This window comes from Moschus berezovskii, chromosome 12, assembly GCF_049115385.1.
Source record: "Moschus berezovskii isolate FMDL1 chromosome 12, NW_MosBer_1.0, whole genome shotgun sequence".
Lineage (NCBI taxonomy): Eukaryota > Metazoa > Chordata > Mammalia > Artiodactyla > Moschidae > Moschus > Moschus berezovskii.
In genome coordinates, this window is record NC_142471.1 from 5246407 (window position 1) to 5268282 (window position 21876).

Below are 21876 nucleotides of genomic sequence, written 5' to 3' on the forward strand. Positions count from 1 at the left end.
GAGACAAAGGCAAAATCTCTAAATATCTTGAACAGTTTCAGTAAGAGAATTTACATTTAAAACAAAGAAAGCAGCAAAAGAGACACAGGTGTACAGAACAGTCTTTGGGACTTTGTGGGAGAGGGCGAGGGTGGGGTGATTTGGGAGAATGGCACTGAAACATGTATATGTGAAACGAATCACCAGTCCAGGTTGGACGCATGGTACAGGATGCTCGGGGCTGGTGCACGGAATGACCCAGAGGGAGGATAAGGGGAGGAGGGAGGTGGGAGGCGGGTACAGGAAGGGGAACTCATGTACACCCAGGTCAGATTCATGTCAGTGTATGGCAATACCAATCAACATAATATTGTAAAAAAAAAAAAAAATTAAAAAAAAATAAAGAAAGAATTAATTACGTGCAGACCAAAGCAGATAACAAATCCTTGGATAGAAAAATAGCAGGCAGAACTTTTAAGTGGTAGCTTTTATTTGCTTTAGCTGAAAAACAATTCAGTATTACTTAAGAAATTCTACTTTTCTAAATCATATGTTTTCAATAACAAATATAATGATAACTCTAACATTTTTATTAATGATATCTCTTGGAAGCTTAAGAAAAAGTCTTACTGAGTAACAGCAGACCAAAACTAAAAATAGGAGAAAAATGTTTTTTTTTTTTTTTAATTTGGGGAGAATATGGTAACAGTTTTGTCAAATTCAATAGAAGCAATCAGCCTTGAAGACAGCACAAAATTTGGTTCTCACCACAAAATTTATAAATCTATAAATCCAGTCAATGAAGAAAAAACTCTGACCATGTGGAAAAATTTCTAATAAGTAGCTTAAAATTTATTTATAATAAATAAAATCTATTTATTAAAAGACTTTCACTTATAAATATTTTAGCTTCAAAGATTAAAGGATTTGCTTTCTGTTATATCCGAGTCTTGTTTTTAGGAAAATAAGTTTTGTCTCTGATTTCCTTATACTCACACCCCTAGGAATGATTCACAGGATTCTTGGGGAGTAAATGAATTTAATGGGACAGAATCTGGCAAGGCAACAAGAAATTACTTGGTTATTTCCAGTGACATGTGGCTGCTACTCTCAAGGATTTCAGCTCATTAACCTTTACTCTATAACCTTACTGGGCAGATATAGGAAACCAGACCACAGAAAGTTAAGCAGGGAGAAAAAGGTAAGATAACCAGCAGAAACACAGTTTTGTAAAATTCTGTACATTAACCAGAGAGGAAGGTGGTTTATCACTGGCTTATTTTCTAAAAAAAGATCATGGTTTAGAGCTGGCATATCCCCAGGTAGCTCAGTGGTAAAGAATCAGCCTCCTAATGAAGGGGACTCGGGTTCGATCCCTGGGTTGGGAAGACCCCCTGGAGTAGGAAATGGCAACCCACTTCAGTATTCCTGCCTGGAAAACTCCATGAGGTGGGCTACACTCCATGGGGTCACAGAGAGTCAGACATGACGGAGCACACAACCACACACACACCATCCGATCAAAATGGCAGCCACAAGCCAGATGTGGCTAATGCAGTCTTAGTTCATTTATTAAAATTAAAACTCCATTTTCTCAGCTGCATTAGCCACATTTCAAGCTACCCATGTGGCTAGTGGCTATTGTTTAGATAGTACAGATACAGAACATGTCATCAGAGAAAGTGCTATTCGATGGTGCTGATTTGGAGGCTGGGAGAAAGGAAATGGACAGAGTACAGAGAGGGACCTCAGTTACCAGAGAAACAAGATAAGGGAGTGGGCACAGTCATTCTGCTATCTTTGAGTAAGAATTTCTTTTACAGCATGAAAAAATTCAAATGACTATCCTAAAGGTTTATTCTTTTGTGTGTTTGTTTTTCACTAAATATGTGGGGTTTTGACTATACCAGAGGTGCAGACTGCTTTACATATTATCACCTTATTTAACCTTCATCAACAGTATGAAGCAGCAATATAATAATATCATCTTACAGATATTAAGTGAAGCTTAGACAGAGCAAGACCCTGGTGCTGGGAAAGATTGAGGGCAGGAGGAGAAGGGCGCAACAGAAGATGAGATATTTGGAGGGCATCACTGACTTGATGGACATGAGTTTGAGTAAACTCCAAGAGACAGTGAAGGATAGGGAAGCCTGGCATGCGTGCTGCAATCCATGGGGTTGCAAAGAGTCAGACACGACTGAGGGACTGACAATAAGAAATAGCAGGTGACAAACCCAAAGTCACACAGCTAATGCCTGGCCTGGATTTCAAGCACGCTTATCCCTCCTAAGCCAGAGCTCTTGGCGGGGCCAGTAGGACCTCCATTTGAGATGGAGCCACAGCCAGGTGGGTGGCTTGTTCTTTCTCCTTTTGGCCTAATACTCCTGTGACGTTGAGCCTGAGAATTTTCTATTTACAATGCCACAGTATCCTTTTCTAATTCCACTCTTGTTCCTATTCCTCACACCCTTCCATCTCTGAGCTTTGCAAGTCCAGTCACTTCTTCTTAGCTTATGAGAAAACCCTGAACCAGTTCAACCAGAATGGAGTGGTCACCAAACAGTGTATCTGATTTCCCAATATGCCATCACACATGCAAGTAACTATTCTGAACCTAGTGGCTTCAGTGTACCAAAGGAGAGCTTAGAAAATGAGAGTGTATCATTCATTATACACTAATGACTTTTTTATAGCTCTCTTAAGTTGTGCTAATGGTGGATGACCAAACAACTTAGGTGGAAGATGCACATGACCTCACATTCTGAGGGTCTTACAGGACAGCACAGAGGCCAAGGAGGAGTGCTCACGCACGAGAGCCTTACCTCCGAGGTGAGCCGTCATCATGGGGCTGGATGATGACCACCTTCACAGTCACCGAGGTCCGGAGAAGGTCGATCATCTGCTCATGGGTCAGTGTGGCCACAGCCACCTTGCAGATCTCCACGAGGCGGCTACCCTGGCGAAGGCCGGCCTTCCATGCAAAACCGAAAGGTTCCACATCTGCCACGATTCCCTCGAAGTTCACATGGAAGCCCAGCTGGCCCAGCCCATTCCTCCTCAGGGTCATTTCCACCGTCTCGCAGCCTCTGGTCACGATCTAAGGGGGAAGGGGACGATGAGAGGCAGGGCTACGGGGGGCACCAAGGCCCTGCCCTCCAGCGACCCCAGTGACAAGAAAACAAGACAGGGGCACGGTTCAACCCAAACTTTATCGTAATTATCCCTGGCATCAGCCACAGAGAAAATAACATAAGTAAAATGACGGTTTCATTCTTCAAAGCCAAATCAGATACAGGTGTCCTGCTTTTTCCTAGAAGTCAATGACCCAGAGCCTGAGAGCTTAAGATGGGCTCTAATAACTTTCCCCTCTCCTTGCTGCGTCACCTGACTTGGTGCTTAAGCATCTAAATTCCATTGTTTCAAACAGACTGAAGCAAGGAAAAAACGTGAAGCCTGTCACCCATCAAAGCAATAAAGCCTGCTAGGCAATTATCTTTTTTTTTTTTTGGCCCAACTGTGCGGCTCACAGGATCGTATTTTTCAACCAAGGGTCGAACCCAGGACCCTAGCAGTCACAGCACCAAGTCCTAAACACTAGATGCCAGGAAATTCCCTATTAGACAATGTAATTCAACTTATAAAATGGCCCAGTGGTGCATCGGCTATGAAAAACAGTAGGGCAGTTCCTCAAAAATATAAAATAGAATTACCATGTGACTCAGCAATTCTACTTCTGGGTATATAACCCCAAAGAATTGAAAGTAGGGTCTCAAAGAGGTATGTATACACACATGTTCTTAGCAGTGTTATTTACAATAATCAAAATGTGGAAGTAACTCAAGTGCCTATGGATGGAAGGATGGATACAGAAAGTGTGGCATATACAAACAATGGAAAAAAAATGGCCCAATGCCTTTCCATGCTAACACTTAGTGACCTGCCCCCCAGGATAGGCAGCAGCAGGAAGTCCAACAGTTAGGAAACCGGAAGTGTTCTCTGTAGCAACCTGTGGACATCGTATTCTAAACCCTGGGATCCCTCTCCTGGGACTGCCTGCCTATGCTTGCCTGGGTGGTGAGGACCATTCACATCAAATGTGGGCCAGCCAGCCAGCCTCCTACTGTCTCTGGACAAGGGCAGCATGCAGAAAGGCACTCCTGCAGGAAGCATCTCACTAGGTACACTAAAGCACCGACAATTAGTTACCACCACCCTCAGAAGTTCTTACTGAGAATACCCCACATGAATGGAAACAGGAACATGGGGTCATTGAAGATATAATCTGATGACGTATTGTCACTGTTGTTTAGTTGCTAAGTTGTGTTGGACTATTTGCGACCCCACAGACTGTAGCCCGCCAGGCTACTTTGTCCGTAGGACTTCCGAGGCAAGAATACTGCAGTGGGTAGCCATTTTCTTCTCCAGGGGATCTTCCCAACCTAGGGATCGAACTTGTGTCCCTTGCATTGGCAGGCGGATTCCTCACCACTGAGCCACCAAACAAGCTCTTTGATGACCGTGGCATCACTTACTTGTGGGTAATTTAAAACCGGGAGGTATCATACCTGTATCTCCCAAAGCACAGAGCTCATGTGTGAAGTTTCAGTTTTAAAAACAAACTCTCCGTGAAACATGCTCTGAATATACAGACTGCTATTTAATAAGACCTATACTTTTGAACTGTGGTGCTGGAGAAGACTCTTGAGAGTCCCTTGTACTGCAAGGAGATCTAACCAGTCCATTCTAAAGGAGATCAATCCTGGGTGTTCATTGGAAGGACTGATGCTAAAGCTGAAACTCCAATACTTTGGCCACCTCATGCGACGAGTTGACTCACTGGAAAAGACTGATGCTGGGAGGGATTGGGGGCGGGAGGAGACAGGGACAACAGAGAATGAGATGGCTGGATGGCATCACCGACTCAATGGACATGAGTTTGAGTGAACCCCAGGAGTTGGTGATGGACAGGGAGGCCTGGCGTGCTGTGATTCATGGGGTCGCAAAGAGTCGGACACGACTGAGCGACTGAACTGAACTGATGACTATACAGCTGTGGGACCCAGACTGGTGCAGTGTATCACCTGCATGGCTGACGTTGCCACGGTTACCACCGCAGCGCTCATAGGTGCAGTGACAGTCTGGGGCTTAGGAAAATGGGGAAAGGGATTGCTGGTCTTAGTGGTGAAGTGTTGAAAGATTGAAGTTTCCTAAGTTATGAACTGAACTAATTCAAAATTGTTGAATAAGTACTTTCGTAATATATACAACCTGAATACATTTTTCTTTCACTTCTTTTTTCAGCTTTGTTTCAACTAAGCTCGCTGACCGAAAGACCACACAGGACATGTGCCCGGCCTTCTTTCCAACAGGAACATAATTCTCAGTTGAAATTTAACAGCCATATTTCAGACTGAAGAGCAAAAGGTCAAGCTTTTCTTGAGTCCTACATGTTCTGTCTCTTCCTCTTATTTCTTCCAACCACCTGCCACGTCCCCTACTCTTTGCAGTTTCTTTCTCCCTTCTGTTCCATGCTCCTTAACATTTATAAAGGCTGAAGGATCATGCCCTCCACTGACCTGGAGTTCCTCACATACTTACATGATCAATAATCACATGGTGGCCTCCAACCTATGTACCTGGGACTGGCTACATAATTTGTGAATTCTGGTACAAAATAAAAATGTATGGCCCCTTAGACAAAAATTTCTGAGTTTCAAGATGGCAACAGCAGAGCATTCAACCAAGCCTGGGCTCTTCAGAGAGTGACCGGCCCTGCTTGTCCCTTTCGGCAGAAGTTCTCATTTCCCACCTGTGTCTTTACCTGCCTAACAGGCACTTCTAGAAAATGCAGAGTTCCCCATCTGTCCAACACTGCCCCTTCCCAATCTCTCTACTATGACAGCTTCATCCTCTTCCTTCCCATTTCTGCTTCTGCCTGGCACCAGCCTTATGTTCTAAGCCCCGAACAGTCTTTGGGTTGGTTTATTTCTACCATCTCCCATTATAAGTCATCCTAGATACAGCATATTGGGTTGGCCAAAAAGTTGATTTGGGTTTTTCTGCAATATCTAATGGAAAAATCCAAAGGAACTTTTTGGCAGAATGGGGTCCTTGGACTAGTGAATGTCTCAGGCTCTCTGGGATGTGCATTTTGCTGGTTGGTGAAGGGACATGTGCTTGTGTTGAATTTTCCAGGGCACAGATTACAGTGACTCAGTGGGCCTCTGAAAAAGAAGCATTTCCAGGGTTACCGAAAGCACGTGTCCTGAGACTCCCTAGATAATTCAATTCTCCAGATACATAAACTGATCACACACTTAATCATCCCCAAATCACATCGTGGTTTGTGCACATACGCCCTCAATACTGCTGAACACTGAGGCCCTTTCAGTAAAGAGTGCCTGCGAATAACGACATTATTTCTCCAAAGCCAGCAGACACTGCCTTGATTGCATTGTCTCTTCTATGTGGTCTGGAATAACAAAAGATTTATATTTGGTGGCAGGAAAGGGGGCAGGAAATGGGTATAATTTCTCCTTTTTCTCATGATTCATAACTGACTAAATCTTTTCTAATGAATCAAATACACATCCCCTTGGGGGAAGATTTACACAAGAAAAATTCTTTTGTCAAATCATATTTTGTTCTTTTATTTGATTTATTCTTATAATTCTATTGTATATACTCAAACTAAAATCTGCAGCTTCCCTTGTTATAGTAAGAATTATAAATACAACTGCTAAATACCATGGGCATCACTGAAGGGTTCCGCTTTGTACCGCAAATAACAATCTCTTTTATGACTTTTTCTTTTAAATCTTTCTAACTTACTAGGTAATTCTATAAAACCTCTGCAAGAAACTGGCTGCAAGATTAATAACATATTTAATCTGGCAGACTAAACAGAAATACTGCATAAAAACGCACAGAGTTGAAGGGGCAAATAACGGCTTACTCTGACCATCAATATGGTCAACGGTGATTCTATGCCTGTTAACCTCCTCCTGGTAAGGTACTGTCATGCAGGTCTCTACAACACACAAAAAATCTAGTCAATTCTCCTGTCCTTCCTTCAACCACTATAAAAATAAGTCCCAATGTTCCCTTTGGAAAGCTGGCTTCACTTTCCAATCGATGCTTCTCCACCATTCATGGATTCAGTAACCGCTCACAAGGACAGTGTTTAAAATCAGTTCTACCCATGAGGAAAAGTATTTCATTCCCCAGGTAACACATCTGGGGTGGAACTTCCACAGCGGAAGCTATGACTATGAAGTTGAAGACCTAAGGGCGGCGGAAAAACAAACCCTGTACTTACTCCCAGGCGCTGGACAATCTCCCTGATGTCCTCAGCACAGCCGTCCACCGAAGACAGCAGGATGCATTCTCCTCGTTCGTAAAACACCTTGATGCTCATTAACCCAGACGTCCACCCAATGACATCCCTGCAGGAACAGTTAAAGACCACGTTCTTGGAATCCTTCTCGATCAGCATTATGAACTCATTGGAAACCCCAAGAAGACACTCGATGTCCGCAGACTGGCCAAAGTCTCTCGCCACGACATGCCACATGATGGCCCCCACGCTGAACAGGTGGGCATCCTTCCTGGGCTTCACCTTCTCCTTCTTCTTGGCGCCCAGAGTGATGAAGCTGAATTTTGCGGAGGTATCCACGGTGGCAGTAGTGACAAAGTTCTCCGCCAGGTCCTTCAAGTACTCCTGCCTCGTCCGAGTGGCCATCGCTCGAAACTTCTCTGATTTGTGGGCTGCGTTTTCTGCGTTGATGACTTTCGCTAAAAGGAAGTCCCGAAATACTGCTGACTTGGGGAAAGTGACACCTTTGGGAATTGGTGGACCGAATGGTGGCACATCTTTCGACCTAGAAACTCCAACGCTGAGGGAGGAAAAGGAGAAACAAGTTGAACTGTGGTGCCGTAATAGTTGCCTTCAGAAATATAACTGCTGAGCACACTTTCAACTGAAGCCATCTACTTCACCGCCTGTTCTTTTCCACACCTCTGGATATCAAGTTTTTCTGTGTTTTTAAGCGAAACTTTCAAATTTAGTAGGTGCAGGGGAGGGGAGTTAAAGGCTGAGTAGCCTCCCTTCAAAATTTGTATGCTGAAGTCCAAATCCCCAGTAACTAGGAAAGTGGCTGTGTTTGGAGACTGGGTCTTTTCTTTGAAGAGATAGTTAAATCGAAATGAGATCATGACAGTGGGCCCTAATCCAATCTAACAAGTGTCCTTATAAAATGAAACATGAACACACAGAAAGACAACCAGAGATAGAGACACACAGAACAGAGACCACGATAACATGCAGCAGGAAGATGCCCATCTGCAAGGCAAGAGAGAGGCCTCAGGGAGAACCAAACCTGCCAACACCATGATTTTGGACTTTCAGCCTCCAGAACGGTGAGAAATAAATGTCTACTGTATAAACTACCAGTTCTTTGGTTTGCACCATGACTGTGCGAGTTGACTAAGGCAGCGGCGATGGATGTGCAGCCAGGTTGGCGCTCTTTCAATTCTGTGGCTGGTCACCACTGAGAGGCAGTGACCCTCCAACAGCTGACAGTAAGATCCACCCTGCTGGTGAGCTACTGGGCAAAGGGACCATACATATAGAGCCCAAATTTTTGAATGTCCCCTTTTTTAAGGGAATGTTCATTTGATCACTTTTTGGAAGTCTAAATGAAGAATTTATGGAAACAAAGTTTTATGGTATTTCAAACATAGAGTGATAGAATCATCTTAATATGGCAAAACCAATAATTCTCCCTTGTATCAGACAGAAGCTTTCACTGTCTCAAATCTGTTTTAGAATAAGAGTGAATTAATAAATTAGCAGATGAAAGACTGGAGTGAGTGAATGAATGAACCCCCCAGTATCTACTCCCCAACTACTGATCAGACTCTGCAGACCGAGAATGAGAACCAACGCCACATCTGCCCAGGCTGATATTTTCTGTGTTGAGATAAACAGGCAGTCATCTATGCTTCACTTTCTTCACTGTAGAAAATTCTGGAAGAAGTGAGTTAAGAAATGAAAACAGGTGTGAAATCTTATTCTGGGATGTAGCTGGTGGGACTCTAAATAGATCATAGTCCCCAGGGATCTCACACCTTTGCTGTAACCTGCACACTCTTTAAGAGTTAACTGTTTCTGGGAAAATGAGCTATAAGACAGAAGACAGTCTGGGCGGGGCCTCAGCTAGTATGAAAGGACAGGGAAGGGCTGCCTGTCTTTGGGACAGATGAGTGAACTCTGTCATGTGTGTGCATGCTCAGTCATGTTCGACTCTTTGCGACCCAATGGACTGTAGCCCACCAGGCTCCTCTGTCCATGGGATTTTCCAGGCAAGAATACTGGAGTGGGTTGTCATTTCCTCCTCCAGGGGATCTTCCCAGCCCAGGGATTGAACCCACGTCTCCTGCATTGGCAGGCAGGTTCTTTACCACTGAGCCACATGGGAAGCCCATGAATGTTTATGAGGCACTTTTAAAACCCTGAAGCACTCTGCTGCTTTACACTTGAACCTCATTAGTAAATGAACATGTGGTTTCTCAAAAGGCAATGACCCTGTCTTTGAACCATTTGTATACACTGTCTTTTACCACAGAAAACATAATGCAAGCCACTTTGTTTATAAGCAAGATCTATATCAAAGGCATCCCCCCCAGTAATCTAATTAAACCCAGAAAGCTCTAAAGAAATAAAAACGAAAAGGTATTACTTATCTTTTAAGATTTTTTTTGTGCTAATCAACCACCTCATGATAGAAGAATCAACTAAAAATAGAAAGTAATTAAAAATACCCAATTTGACCTAAAAATAGCAGCGGATAAAATAACACCAAATACAAGAACGCCCTAGGCTCATGTTTCCAATCCATTAGGGAAGTTCATTTAAGAAGATTCTTCATAATTACCATTCATGGGGGAGATCCCAGAAGAATAAGCCAAATGATCATGTTTGCACTAACGTTATTGGATTTAGGCATATCGTCCCTGGTGGCTCAGATGGTAAAGAATCCATCTGCAGTGCAGGAGACATAGGATCAATCCCTGGGTTGGGAAGATCCCCTAGAGGAGAGCATGGTTACCCACTACAGTATTCTTGCCTAGAGAATCCCCATGGATAGAGGAGCCTGCGGGCTACAGTCCATGGGGTCACAAAGAATTGGACATGACTGAGCAACTAAGCCGGAGAAGGCAATGGCAAGCCACTCCAGTACTCTTGCCTAGAAAATCACATGGACAGAGGAGCCTGGTGGACTGCAGTCCATGGGGTCGCTACTAGTCGGACACGACTGAGCGACTTCACTTTCACTTTTCACTTTCATGCATTGGAGAAGGAAATGGCAACCCACTCCAGTGTTCTTGCCTGGAGAATCCCAGGGACGGCGGAGCCTGGTCGGCTGCCGTCTATGGGGTTGCACAGAGTCGGACACGACTGAAGTGACTTAGCAGCAGCAAAGCAACTAAGCACATATCCTTTATATAGGCTAGATGTCTTATTTTTTCAAATATCACTTTTTTAAATAAAAAGTTGTTCTGAGCATTCAGGGCAGGGGTTGTGAACCAAGGTGTATACAAGAATCATCATAGCGGAACCATGCAGATGGAGAGGGCATTAGGGACTGCGGGCAAGGAGGCAAGCTGGCAGCACCTAACACACTGGCCAGGTCCCCACCCAGGCCAGGAGGCAGGTCAAGTGTGACCACTGCTTCAGCATGAGCACCAGGGACGCTAACACGTGTTGTGCATAATTCCTGCTATTCATTCTTCTTACCTACACACTGAAGTCAAGACTGTTATCCTTAGTTTTCAGAGACGGAATTGAAGGGCCCCCAAAACAAGGACTTCCCTATAGCTCAGATGGCAAAGAATCTGCCTGCAACGCAGGAGACCTGGGTTTGATCCCTGGGTCGGGAAGTTCCCCTGGAGAAGAAAATGGCAACCCACTCCAGTGTTCTTGCCTGGAGAATCCCATGGACAGAGGAGCCTGGTGCGCTACAGTCCATGGGGTCGCAAACAGTCGGACACGACTAAGCAACTAACACACAAAAAATAAGCTAAGTTGTAAACACGGCAGAAGAACTGGATCCTCACTCAGGTCAGAGACCCTTTTAACAACACCCCACTAGACAGTCGCCTCCATGACAGCTGCTTCCTGAGGAAGAGCAGGGGTGGAGGAAAGGCAGGCCCCGTTGGACTGTCCTGGGATTCTTAGGTACCTGGTTGGCCTTTTGAAAGCACCAAAGCATCAAACGCCCATCGTGAGAGCCCCACAAGTGTGGGTGTTTCCAAGACCCTGGACAAGAAGAGATATTGCACCACCACCATATGTTTCTTTCAGGGAAGCACTGACATGGCTGCATCTTCCACCTCTGGGGCTGCGATCAACCCAGCGATGCTGCTGGCAAGGCTGGATGATGTCCTGAATGCTGAGGAAATGTGTCACCTACACTCATGAACTGCTAGGAATCTCACGGTTTCAAAATGGGAAGAAGGCAATTACTTCTCACAGAGAGTTCCTGAGTGATGACCGTGGGAAATGTAATTAGGGAGAAAAAAAATATCAAAGGATAATTAGGGGCTGAGAAAGAATAATTGGAAAACAAAGATATTTTGGGAAAAGAGGACCTGTTGGAACAACTCCGGGAGCACAGAGCGCCAGGGGCAGCTGACTCACCTGTAGCACACGTTTTCGGTACATGGGTTATGCACTTTGACGATGACGAAGACGTGTTGAAAGTGGGACCGGATGCTTTTCGGAGTAAAAGGAAGTGCTCCGGGCTCTTGGAAGACAATGGTCACGATGTCATTTCCTATATGCCTTTTCCTCAGGAGCTGCGATCAGGGAAGTGAACACACACACACAGAGTTACAGACAAGGCTTTCTGTAAAAACAAGATATGTAAACATATACAATGCACTCAGCTTTCAATCTCAAGCAGTTTGTTTCAGAGAAGCAGAGCTATTCTTACGAAGTTCAGGCTCCTTGACGTGGCCACGCTGAAAGACCGGTGAAGAGAAAAGCCTCAATACTTAAATTCGTCTTTTACTTTAAAATGTAACTGTCATTCTCCCTCCTTTTCATCTTTTTTCAACCCTGAAATAATAGCCCATTAGAGCTAAAATCGCTCTAAGGAGACTTGCAGGTTAAGCTCTCTAACTTAAAGGCAGGAGATGGCACAGCATCCAAAGGAAGGCACAGAGGCTCCAAGTCCTCACTTACTGCACCAGGGGCTTGGTTGTGTCAGTACTTCCAGACACTGCGTTTCTGCAACAAAAACACAGAAGGCTGGGGGCTTCCCTGGTGGCTCCGTGGTAAAGAATCTGCCTGCCAATGCAGGAGACACAGGTTCAGTCCCTGATCTGGGAGGATGCCACATGCTGTACGACAACTAAGCCCACCTGCCACAGTTACCGAGCCTGTGCTCTAGAGCCCGGGAGCCACGAGTACTGAGCCCCGTGCTGCACTTGCAGAAGCGTGTGCGCCCAAGAGCCCGCGCTGCACAAGAGAAGCCCTCAAGACGAGAAGCCCGTGTACTGCAGCTGGAGAGTAGACCCCGCTCGCCACAACTAGAGAAAAGCCTGTGCAGAAACACAGACCGTGTTCAGCCATAAATACATATATAAAAATTTGAAAACAATACAGAAGGCTGTTATTTTGGTGGCTAATATTTTCAAACTAATTAACTGAAACCTGGCCTTTTTAAAATGTATGTTGGAAACACTGAACCCACCAGATTAACAGCTGGAAAGCCCAATGAATGACATACGCAGCAGAAGAGACGGAACCCCTCAGAGGTAACACTGAACGCTTTTACTTGAGACGTTCCTTCTGCCAAAGCACCCCCTTCACGCCAAGTCTCTCCTAGACCACTCAGGTCTGCGCTACCACAACACCAGGAAAAACGTTCCTGGCAACACTGCGCATGCCCCGCACCCACACTCCAAGCCCAAGGCAACATTAGCTGTCTTGTCCTCTTTTAAGTCTTGGCTTACTTCCCCTGTGTCAGGTCATAATCATCAGGAGGGCAGGAGACGCGTCTGACTGAGTTCTGGTCTCCTGGGTTCTAATGGCCTGCCCAGGACACAGCAGACACCCCCTACCCAATGCGAATAAACAAATGACACAAATACACAATCACAGCCACGCAACACTGCACAATGAAACACCGAACACCTCTGAATCCATGCTGGGAAACCCATACACCCCGTAAGCTGATGCACCTAAAGCCTCTGGGATCTGTGCTCACAGAGTCTGTGATCCTCGGTTTTCATAGAGACAGTAATCCTTACAGGAGTCGGTGATGTCACTGCAGGAACAGGGTAATCTCAGGTAGTAAATCTCTCTTTACGAGCAATAACAAAGGCAACAGGCTTGTGTTCAAATTTATTTGGCACCTACAGAACATACTTCATTGTAAAGAGCATTAAGTTCGACTTTTAAAACCTTTTAAACCCAGATACAAAAAGGATTTCATTGTCAGGCCCCTGACTTGTGATTTAGCATGATAAAAGGCCTGGAAAAGTGGGAACGAAATGTCCATTCTTCCAGAATTCACTGCTTGCCAGTTAAATTGCTGATTCATATGCTGGAAAATTCCTATTTAAATCCCAATGGTTAAAGTTATAAACACATGAAAATCGTTTTACTGCCCAAGTGAAGTTTTGAAAGCTATATTAATATTCATTAATGAGCCATCTGTTGTTTCAAAAATGTTTGCTGGATATTTAAGTATGAGGTGCCACTTCAGAAGCATGTAAAAAAATCAGGAGCAAACTAGTCATATATTCACTGTGTTATTTACCCATTCAATCGTGGACACAGATGTTAGCTACAGTAAACATTTCATGGAAAGAAAAGAAAAGAAAGCAGGGACATATATCTAGAACAAGCACCATGGGACTCCCTGGCAGTCTAGTGGTTAGGACTCTGCGTTTCCACTGCAGGGGGCTTGGGTTCGATCCCTGGTCACGGAATTAATGTGAAATGGATCGCCAGTCCAGGTTTGATGCATGGGACAGGGTGCTCGGGACTGGTGCACTGGATGACCCAGAGGGATGGGATGGGGAGGGAGGTGGGAGAGGGGTTCAGGATGGGGAACACATGTACACCCATGGCTGATTCATGTCAATGTATGGCAAAACCAATACAAGATTGTAAAGCAATTAGCCTCCAATTAAAATGAATAAATTTATACAAAAAAAAAAAAAAAGGATCCCACATGCTGAGTGGTGCAGCCAAAAACAAACAGAATAAATAAAATGAGGACTTCCTCAGTGGTGGTCCATTGGTTAAGAATCCGCCTTGCAATGTAGGGGACATGGGTTTTATCCCTGGCTGGGGCACTAAGATCCCACACGATGCCACCGAGCAACTAAGCCCTCGTGCTACAGCTAGAGAGAGTTCAAGCACCCCAACGAAAGGCCCTGAGAGGCGCTATGATGAATCCTCACGCTGCAACAACGAATCCTTGAGCCACAACTAACACCCAAGGCAGCCAAATAAGCAAGCAAATAAACAGATATTTTAAAACTTTTTAAATTAAAAAATAAAACAAACACCACGACAAGCTGTAAATGGTACAAGGCTAAGATATTCTTCCTTCATACCCCTAATAAACTGAAACATATGATTTACATGTACTGTAATAGAGCAAGAAAATTCAGGAACAAATGAAAAGTTTAAAAAAATAAACAAAAATATCTCACAATGTGTTCAGTGTATTCGCTGAGCACGGATATAGTCGCTTATGCTGTCCTTTCCTCAAAACACAGGCATCCTCAGACTGGTGAGAAGACAGGGCTCTTGGTGGCCCAGGCCACACAGGGGACTCTGGGCCCCTGTTCCCCAGTGACCACCCTACTGGCTAACCTTGCAGGGTGGTCTGGTGCATTACTCAGTGAAGTGTAGGTAGCTACTCCTACCCATTTCTCTTCCTCCTGAAGGAAGATGTTGGGTCCAATCCCACACTTCACTTTGGGAAGCACAATATTTAAAGCCCAAGTTAAAGGAAAATTTAAGGCTAGTTATTTTGATAATGTGCCGGTCTGTTTTTGTCTCTTTCTAAACATATTCTTTTGCTTTGTAAAATGGGCTGTGCTCAGACGCTCAGAGTCATTTCTGACTCTTTATGACACCGTGGACTGTAGCCCGCCAGGCTCCTCTGTCTATGGGATTCTCCTGTGAAGAATACTGGAACAGGTTGCCATTTCCTCCTCCAGGGGATCTTCCCGACCCAGGGATAGAACCTCTTATATCCCCTGCGACGGTAGGCAGGTTTGTTAACACTAAAAATGTATTCTTTTGCTTTGTAAAATGGGCTAGAAATATTTTTAAAATTCTGGTTAATATAACCATGGTGACAGAATGCATTTTGTAGAACAAGTGGGGGTGGGGAACATGAAGATTCATTAAGAAGAGGAAAATAACATCTCAAGCTCTTACTAGAGAATAGCCCAAGAAAATGAACACCTGGCCCATTAACAGGATACCTGAATCTCTTCAGAGACTAAAGTAATACATCTGGCAAGTTCTCAGAAACATTAGTCATTTTCGGATATTAAATAACCTAAGCAATTCTTGGGCTTCTTATGTAAAGGTAAGGGTTCTCTTTAGTAGTTAGTTATATCCTGTTGTAACCGGTCAATGAAACTCTGTAGAATGGACTCCGGAAGTGGAAGGGAAAGGGCGTGGCAACCAACACAGACCACAGTGGTCCAGACAGGAAGGCAAGCTGCTAGTCACTAAGAGGTCCCTGGCACTATATCAGGAATTAAGGAATGATGACGTCTTCTAGGCCTTTCTAGACATAAGAAACTCCTAACACTTGCTCGGCACCAAGACTGCCAACTCAGTGTCTTCAACTGAAAAAGTGAGTTAATAAATATTATATTAGATTTACATAGTCAGTTCTGCTAAATCCCCAACACTGGATTCAAGCTGTGAGACAGGAATAAGCTCTTGTTATGACAAGGGAAGTGAAAATGTGATTCTTCACCCAATTCCGTGATGAAAAAGCATACAGATGCTACAGAAATAGCAACCTGTGGGTTTAAATTTTCAATTCCTTCAACAAATCTCAGAGTTTCACAGGTCCAGTTTTAACTTGATACAACAACCAGAAGCAAGTGAAAACAATCTCCAGGCAGTCTTTTATGCATCAAAAATGACATAAAGTTGAACCTGGTTAGATCTACTAGCCTCTATGCAAATAAGTTCATTTGTTACATTCTTTTTTAAAAAACCTAGCAAGATAAGAAAAGAAAACAAAACAAAACACGTGACACCTGATTTTGGAAGAAAGGGGAGAAGAGGCAACACACACATAAGAAAGACAAAACAGGTGAGATGTGGCTCTGAAAGCGTCTCTAAATGTCAGCGATGCAGAAGCTTAGTTTGAAACTGCAGAAGGCAGATCTCGAGAGAGAGCTTCTTGTCTTAAAAAGCAAACAGGTGAAAAAGAGCATGATTTCAAAGAGAAAACTGCGTTGCTTAATGATTACAAGTTCTGAAATTCAAAGAGATGAGTGCAGAAGTGAGCAAAATATGAAATGTATTCCCATTCAAAAAAAAAAATCATAAATTCTGGATCTCAGTCTTTCAGCTGTCATCGGCAAGTCTGGCAGGATGAGCAGGGCTGATAAAGACTGATCTGGCCTGATCCTTCCCACAGACTGACTGGTCACAACCCCCCTTCTAGAGAGCCACCTGTTGCTAGTTGCTGCAGTAGGCACCTTGTGTTTGCTAACTTTGCTTAGAAAGTGTCTGCCCTTGGGACTTCCCTGGCAGTCCAGTGGCTAAGACTCTGCATTTCCAGTGCAGTCGGGGGTGGGGGGAAGTTTCACCCCCTGGTCGGGAACTAGATCCCACACGCTGTAATGAAACTGAAGATTCCTCATGCTGCAACTTAGACCCAGTGCCATCAAATACTTTTTTTTAGAAGTGTCTCCTCTTTACATGCAGGGCGAACTTCTCCTCCTTCAGAGACTCCCCTAATTTTGCACAATGCACACAGAACACACACAATACACACACACGCAAACAACACACTGCCCCACCCATATACTCTATACTCGAAACAGAATATGCCAGTGGTTAGAATTTGGCTTTCATTTTTAAGAGACCTCTACAGAGCTTCCTGTATAGTTAAATGGAAAAAGTGAACATGAAATAGTAGTCTGAGTAATAAGAAAGACAGCAAAAACCCACACACGTTATCACATAAATGCAGAGGATCTATACTTAAAGAAGGAAAACCTTGCCTCTTCACTCCCATAAAAAAGTGACCACAATTAACCACTCTGATCTCAGATCAGCAAGAAGATACCAAATTTAATCACCATTTCAAAGATGCATTTGCTGATTCACCATATAACGAATGTAAAAATATTATATACAATATTTTACCAACAACAAGAATAAATGTACAAACCAGTTAAGCAAAGCTGAATATTTTGGAAATGGAGAAACAAACCATGAATGTGGATTTTTAATGATTTAATAACAAAGTGAAGAAAGGATTATGAAGATACAAGTATTTCTCTTCTGAAAATGAGTAAGCCAGCCCCTTTTCAAAGCAATATACTATATAAGTATATATCCCTATTTCTGGCCTGGGAATAAAGCTACTCATGAAAAGCTGAATAAGCACCTTATGCTTCCAAAATAGTCTAGATACTATTTAGAGGTGAATACAAGAGCAGTCAGGACCTGCTTGTATAGAACTTAATGCAGTGGAGTCCTCTAATATCTGAATGGTTCCTCAGCTTCCCTGGTGGCTCAGAGGTAAAGAAATCTGCCTGCAATGCAGGAGACCTGGGTTCAATCCCTGGGTTGGGAAGATCCCTGGAGGAGGAAATGGCAACTCATTCCAGCATTCTTTCCTGGAGAATTCCATGGACAGACTACATGGCGGGCTACAGACCAAGGGGTCACAAAAGAGCAGGACACGACCAAGCGACTCACACTTTCACTTCACTTCCTCAGCAGTACCAATGAGGGACTCAGAAGTACGCACACAAACCTTTTAAGGCAGGGGCTGACCATCTGCCTAAATTATATGGTGAAGGGGTTTCAGTCTAAGAAGCTCTGTCACTATCACTTCTGTAGATGTCAAGTCCATCCCTAGAAAAAGACCAGGATTCTTCAGATGGAATCTCAGAAACCCAGGGGTTCTGTCTTTTTCCTTAGGGACCCCCATGGAGCTCAGACACTCCTTCTAAGCAGAGCAGTTCTAACATTAAAGCATTAAAGAAAAAAAAGGAGGTTTACTCTGCACCAGGACCATGCTTCCTTTATCTGTTTCATATACTTCGCTTGAAGAAAAAGGTTTCTTTGCCAAAGTGAAGTCTGAAGCTAACTTCTGGGGATCTTTCCACTGATTAACACCCCAGGATAGCTTAACTATAGTTTGTCTACAGGACAAGTGGGAGGGAAACAAGCCCAGGAGAGACAGCCCTGGGAAAAGCGGACTGCCTGCCAAACAGACCTGAGGGACTTCAATGAAGAGGGAAAACATTCAGGAACGGGCTTCCTCATCACTCCCCAGGTCTGGCGAGGTTTTCTTTTAAGAGTCAGACATTCCAAAGATTGAACTCTTCTGCAACTGTGGTGAACTCTCTAAGTACCTTTTACTACATCTTGGAATAAGCTTTCAGCTTGATTTATTATATGAACAAACACAAGAAATTCTATGTGATGTGGACGCGTCTGGACCAGTTAAATAGTCACAGATACGATGGTGTTAACGAGGCCGACGTCAGAGGCACAACTCACGTACAGACAGTTAACTGTGCTAAGCTGCGGCCTCAAAGAGCAGTCACGAGCCCAGAAGTCATTTCAGACACTTACGCCCTTGGCATTAACACAATCCGTGGGCACAGGGTGGGTGGGTGAGAGATACAGCAAAGCAGCACAACCCACAAGAAATCTGAAAAAGTCCATGTTCCAAGACTACGCAGAGCCATCATTGATCTATGACCAGCATATTCTGGTGACAACTCACCATTAGCAAAATATTAAGTATCAAAGTTAAAAGAGTTTTCTGAAATTGTTGATAAGTTAGTCCCTTATTTTCTTAGCTATTCAGGCCTTACCTCTTCATAATAAATCTTTAGGATTGGGAACAGGAAGATGAAATGCAAATTAAGTCATCTAAAATACCTGTCCTCTATACCTCGTAAGTTATAAATTGTAACAACCCCCCAAATTTACTGAGCACACTCTGTGCCAGGCACTGTTTTAAGTGCTTTATACATATTAACTCCTGTGATTCTATCAACTAAGAAAAGCTCATTAACTCATTTCACAAACGGTAGCGGACTGCTCTCTGCATTCTGGGCGTGCCCCGGATGCACACGATACTTAGGAAAGAGAAGAGGTCAAAGTCTCTGTCTTCAGCCATAAAAGAAAATAAAGCACAGAAAATTTTGCCCGAGGTCACAAAGATAGTAGCTAGGAAATGTGGTTCTAGAATTCCTGCTCTTAACGACTACATTTTTCTGCTGAAGCTTTTTCCAACCTAGAAGGAGGAAGCCTCTGAGAAAGCCCTAGAATCACAGAATTCTAACACCAAGAGGAAGATGTTATGAGCCATTTTGTCCAGATATACTCATGCGCGTCCGATCTCCTCATGTCCAAACCTTTGGAAGGTATCACAAACATACAGCAGCCTTTCTGCTTGAGCGTGAGTGCAGACTCCTTCCTTCTCAGCACAAGGTTCCAAGCACCCACGACTGGCTATCCAGACCACACCCTCATTAAATGCTGCCACTAAGTCGCTTCGGTCGTGTCCGACTCTGTGCGACCCCACGGACAGCAGCCCACTAGGCTTCTCCGTCCACAGGATTCTCCAGGCAAGAGTACTCGAGTGGGCTGCCATTTCCTTCTCCATCCTCATTATAAAATTATCACATTTCTTGAGAGACTAAGAATCTTTGCCAAGGCCACAAGGCAAGTAACTGGCCACGGTTAGGTTCAGAATGCAAGTCCAATGGTTTTTATCCCACATCCTACGTTCTCATCCTTTTTATGTGATTACCTATGCTGAGTATGTAAATTTCCCAATGAACCACGTATAAGATCACACATGTTCCATAAATACAAGAGCAACGGAAAAAAGCAAAACAAAGTTGTGCGTTTTTTTTTAATAATTCTCTAATCTATCAGCATAACTTATTCAATGCCATGGATTCTCACTCAAGCTAAAAAAGAAAAATGAAAATGGAACCAAATGAGTCTTTAGGCTATAGTGTGTGTACTGTACTGTCTCAATGCAAGGGTTTTGTTTTTTTTTTTTAATCTCCCATTTGGGAAGCTGAAAGCACTCAGGTATCCCACTCCCCATCCCCTGTGCTTCCATCCACATTTTTGTGTGTAGGACTTTTCAGGGACAGTTTCAGTGAAAGTCAGGTATAAAGAACTCATAAAACCACCATTTTAATTACAGTTCAATAAAAAGGGGGTAGAGGAATCCAGTATTGAGCTCTGATAAGAGCAAAGTGAAATGAGTTTTGGAATTCCAGAGGTTGCCACCCGAGAAACAATGGAGTGGATTCTGTTTGGAGTCCACCAGGGGCTTCCCTGGCGGTCCCGTGGTTAATGCAGGGATGGGGGCTGGATCCTTGATCGGGGAACTAAGATCCCACATGCAATGGGGCAACTAAGCCCACGGGCCGCAACTACGGAGCCTGCGTGCCACAACTGGAGAGCCAGTGCGCGGCAACAAAAGGTCAAGGGAACTGTAAGTAGGAACTGACACAGCCAAGTAAATAAATAATTATTTTTTTAAGTGACTCAGGTAATTGGGGAGCTCGCAGGACCTTGGGGTTCAAATGCTCCATAAGTGGGGTCCAAAGGCACTCATTCTATTTCTACTAACGTGGTGACAAGTTCTCTGTGTCTGAGTTAAGCCCTATGAGATTTCTGAGCAGCAACTCACCCCGAATTTAATTACTGGATGATTCGTAAGTATCTGCAGGACAACTGCATGGTCTAAACTGAGCTTCTTAATATCTAGTGAGTCCACATGGCATTATTCAAAATAAATGTTTGAAGAGCTGAAAATCCCTTAGTTTACAATATATGTATATAAATTCATACACATGATCTAGGGATTGTATCTCCATCTCATTAGAAACATAGACATGTGATCAAAAGATAGATCCTCTGAAGGTAGTGGGCAGAGCTTGGATTACTAGAAAACCCTGCAGAATATACAAGATGGACAAGGGGCTGAGGTTAAGTGTTAGGAAGAAAAAACCCATCTAGCAATTACTACAAGAAGATGAATAAACAGAGGAGCTGCAGCCCCGACCAGGACAAACAAGGCTGGGGCTGGGGACCTCCTTCTCTTCCTGGCTGTGGGATCTAAGGTGGTTCTTGCCACCTGGGGACAGGACAAGTAGCCTCTTCGGAAAGAAGCATCCTTTGACTACATTCATGGAATTTCATGAGCACTCAGAAAACACATAGAAAAGAAAAGCCAGTTCTCTGCAACAATTATGTTTCATTCATTTGGCAAACACTTACTGAACAACTACTGTGTACTCCTTGGTACTTTAATTGAGAGCAAAGGAGTGCAGTTAGGTGACATCAGGAAAACTAAGTTTTCTTAAACATGAAAACAAACCTTGCTTTAACTCTGGGTTTGCCCCCAAATATAATCAAACTCTTAAAATTAAAGAATGCCACAAATGAGTTATAACATACTTTCTTACAATAACTCATCTACCCACATGCAGAAACCAAAGTTCAGGTTACATCTGTTGACTTTTTCTGCAATTTGTAATTAATACAGTTGACAGTGGTTCCCATTAAGGTTTTGCCTGGCAAGCAATTCAGGTGAGTGTGGGAGAGTATTTAAGCTTTGT

General features: G+C 43.7%; 1 protein-coding gene across 5 annotated transcripts in view; it reads right to left on the bottom strand.

Annotated features, from left to right (window-relative positions):
* The window catches only part of SIPA1L2 (signal induced proliferation associated 1 like 2), a 256679-nt gene that overhangs the window by 60623 nt on the left and 174180 nt on the right, over positions 1-21876 (bottom strand). For all 5 annotated transcript variants that reach the window (XM_055425802.2, XM_055425803.2, XM_055425805.2 and 2 more), the window contains 3 exons: positions 11684-11841; positions 7301-7877; positions 2805-3079 (listed from right to left, as the gene is read on the bottom strand). In XM_055425802.2, coding sequence (XP_055281777.2) covers positions 2805-3079; positions 7301-7877; positions 11684-11841 — 1010 coding nt within the window. The remainder of the gene's footprint in view (positions 1-2804; positions 3080-7300; positions 7878-11683; positions 11842-21876) is intronic.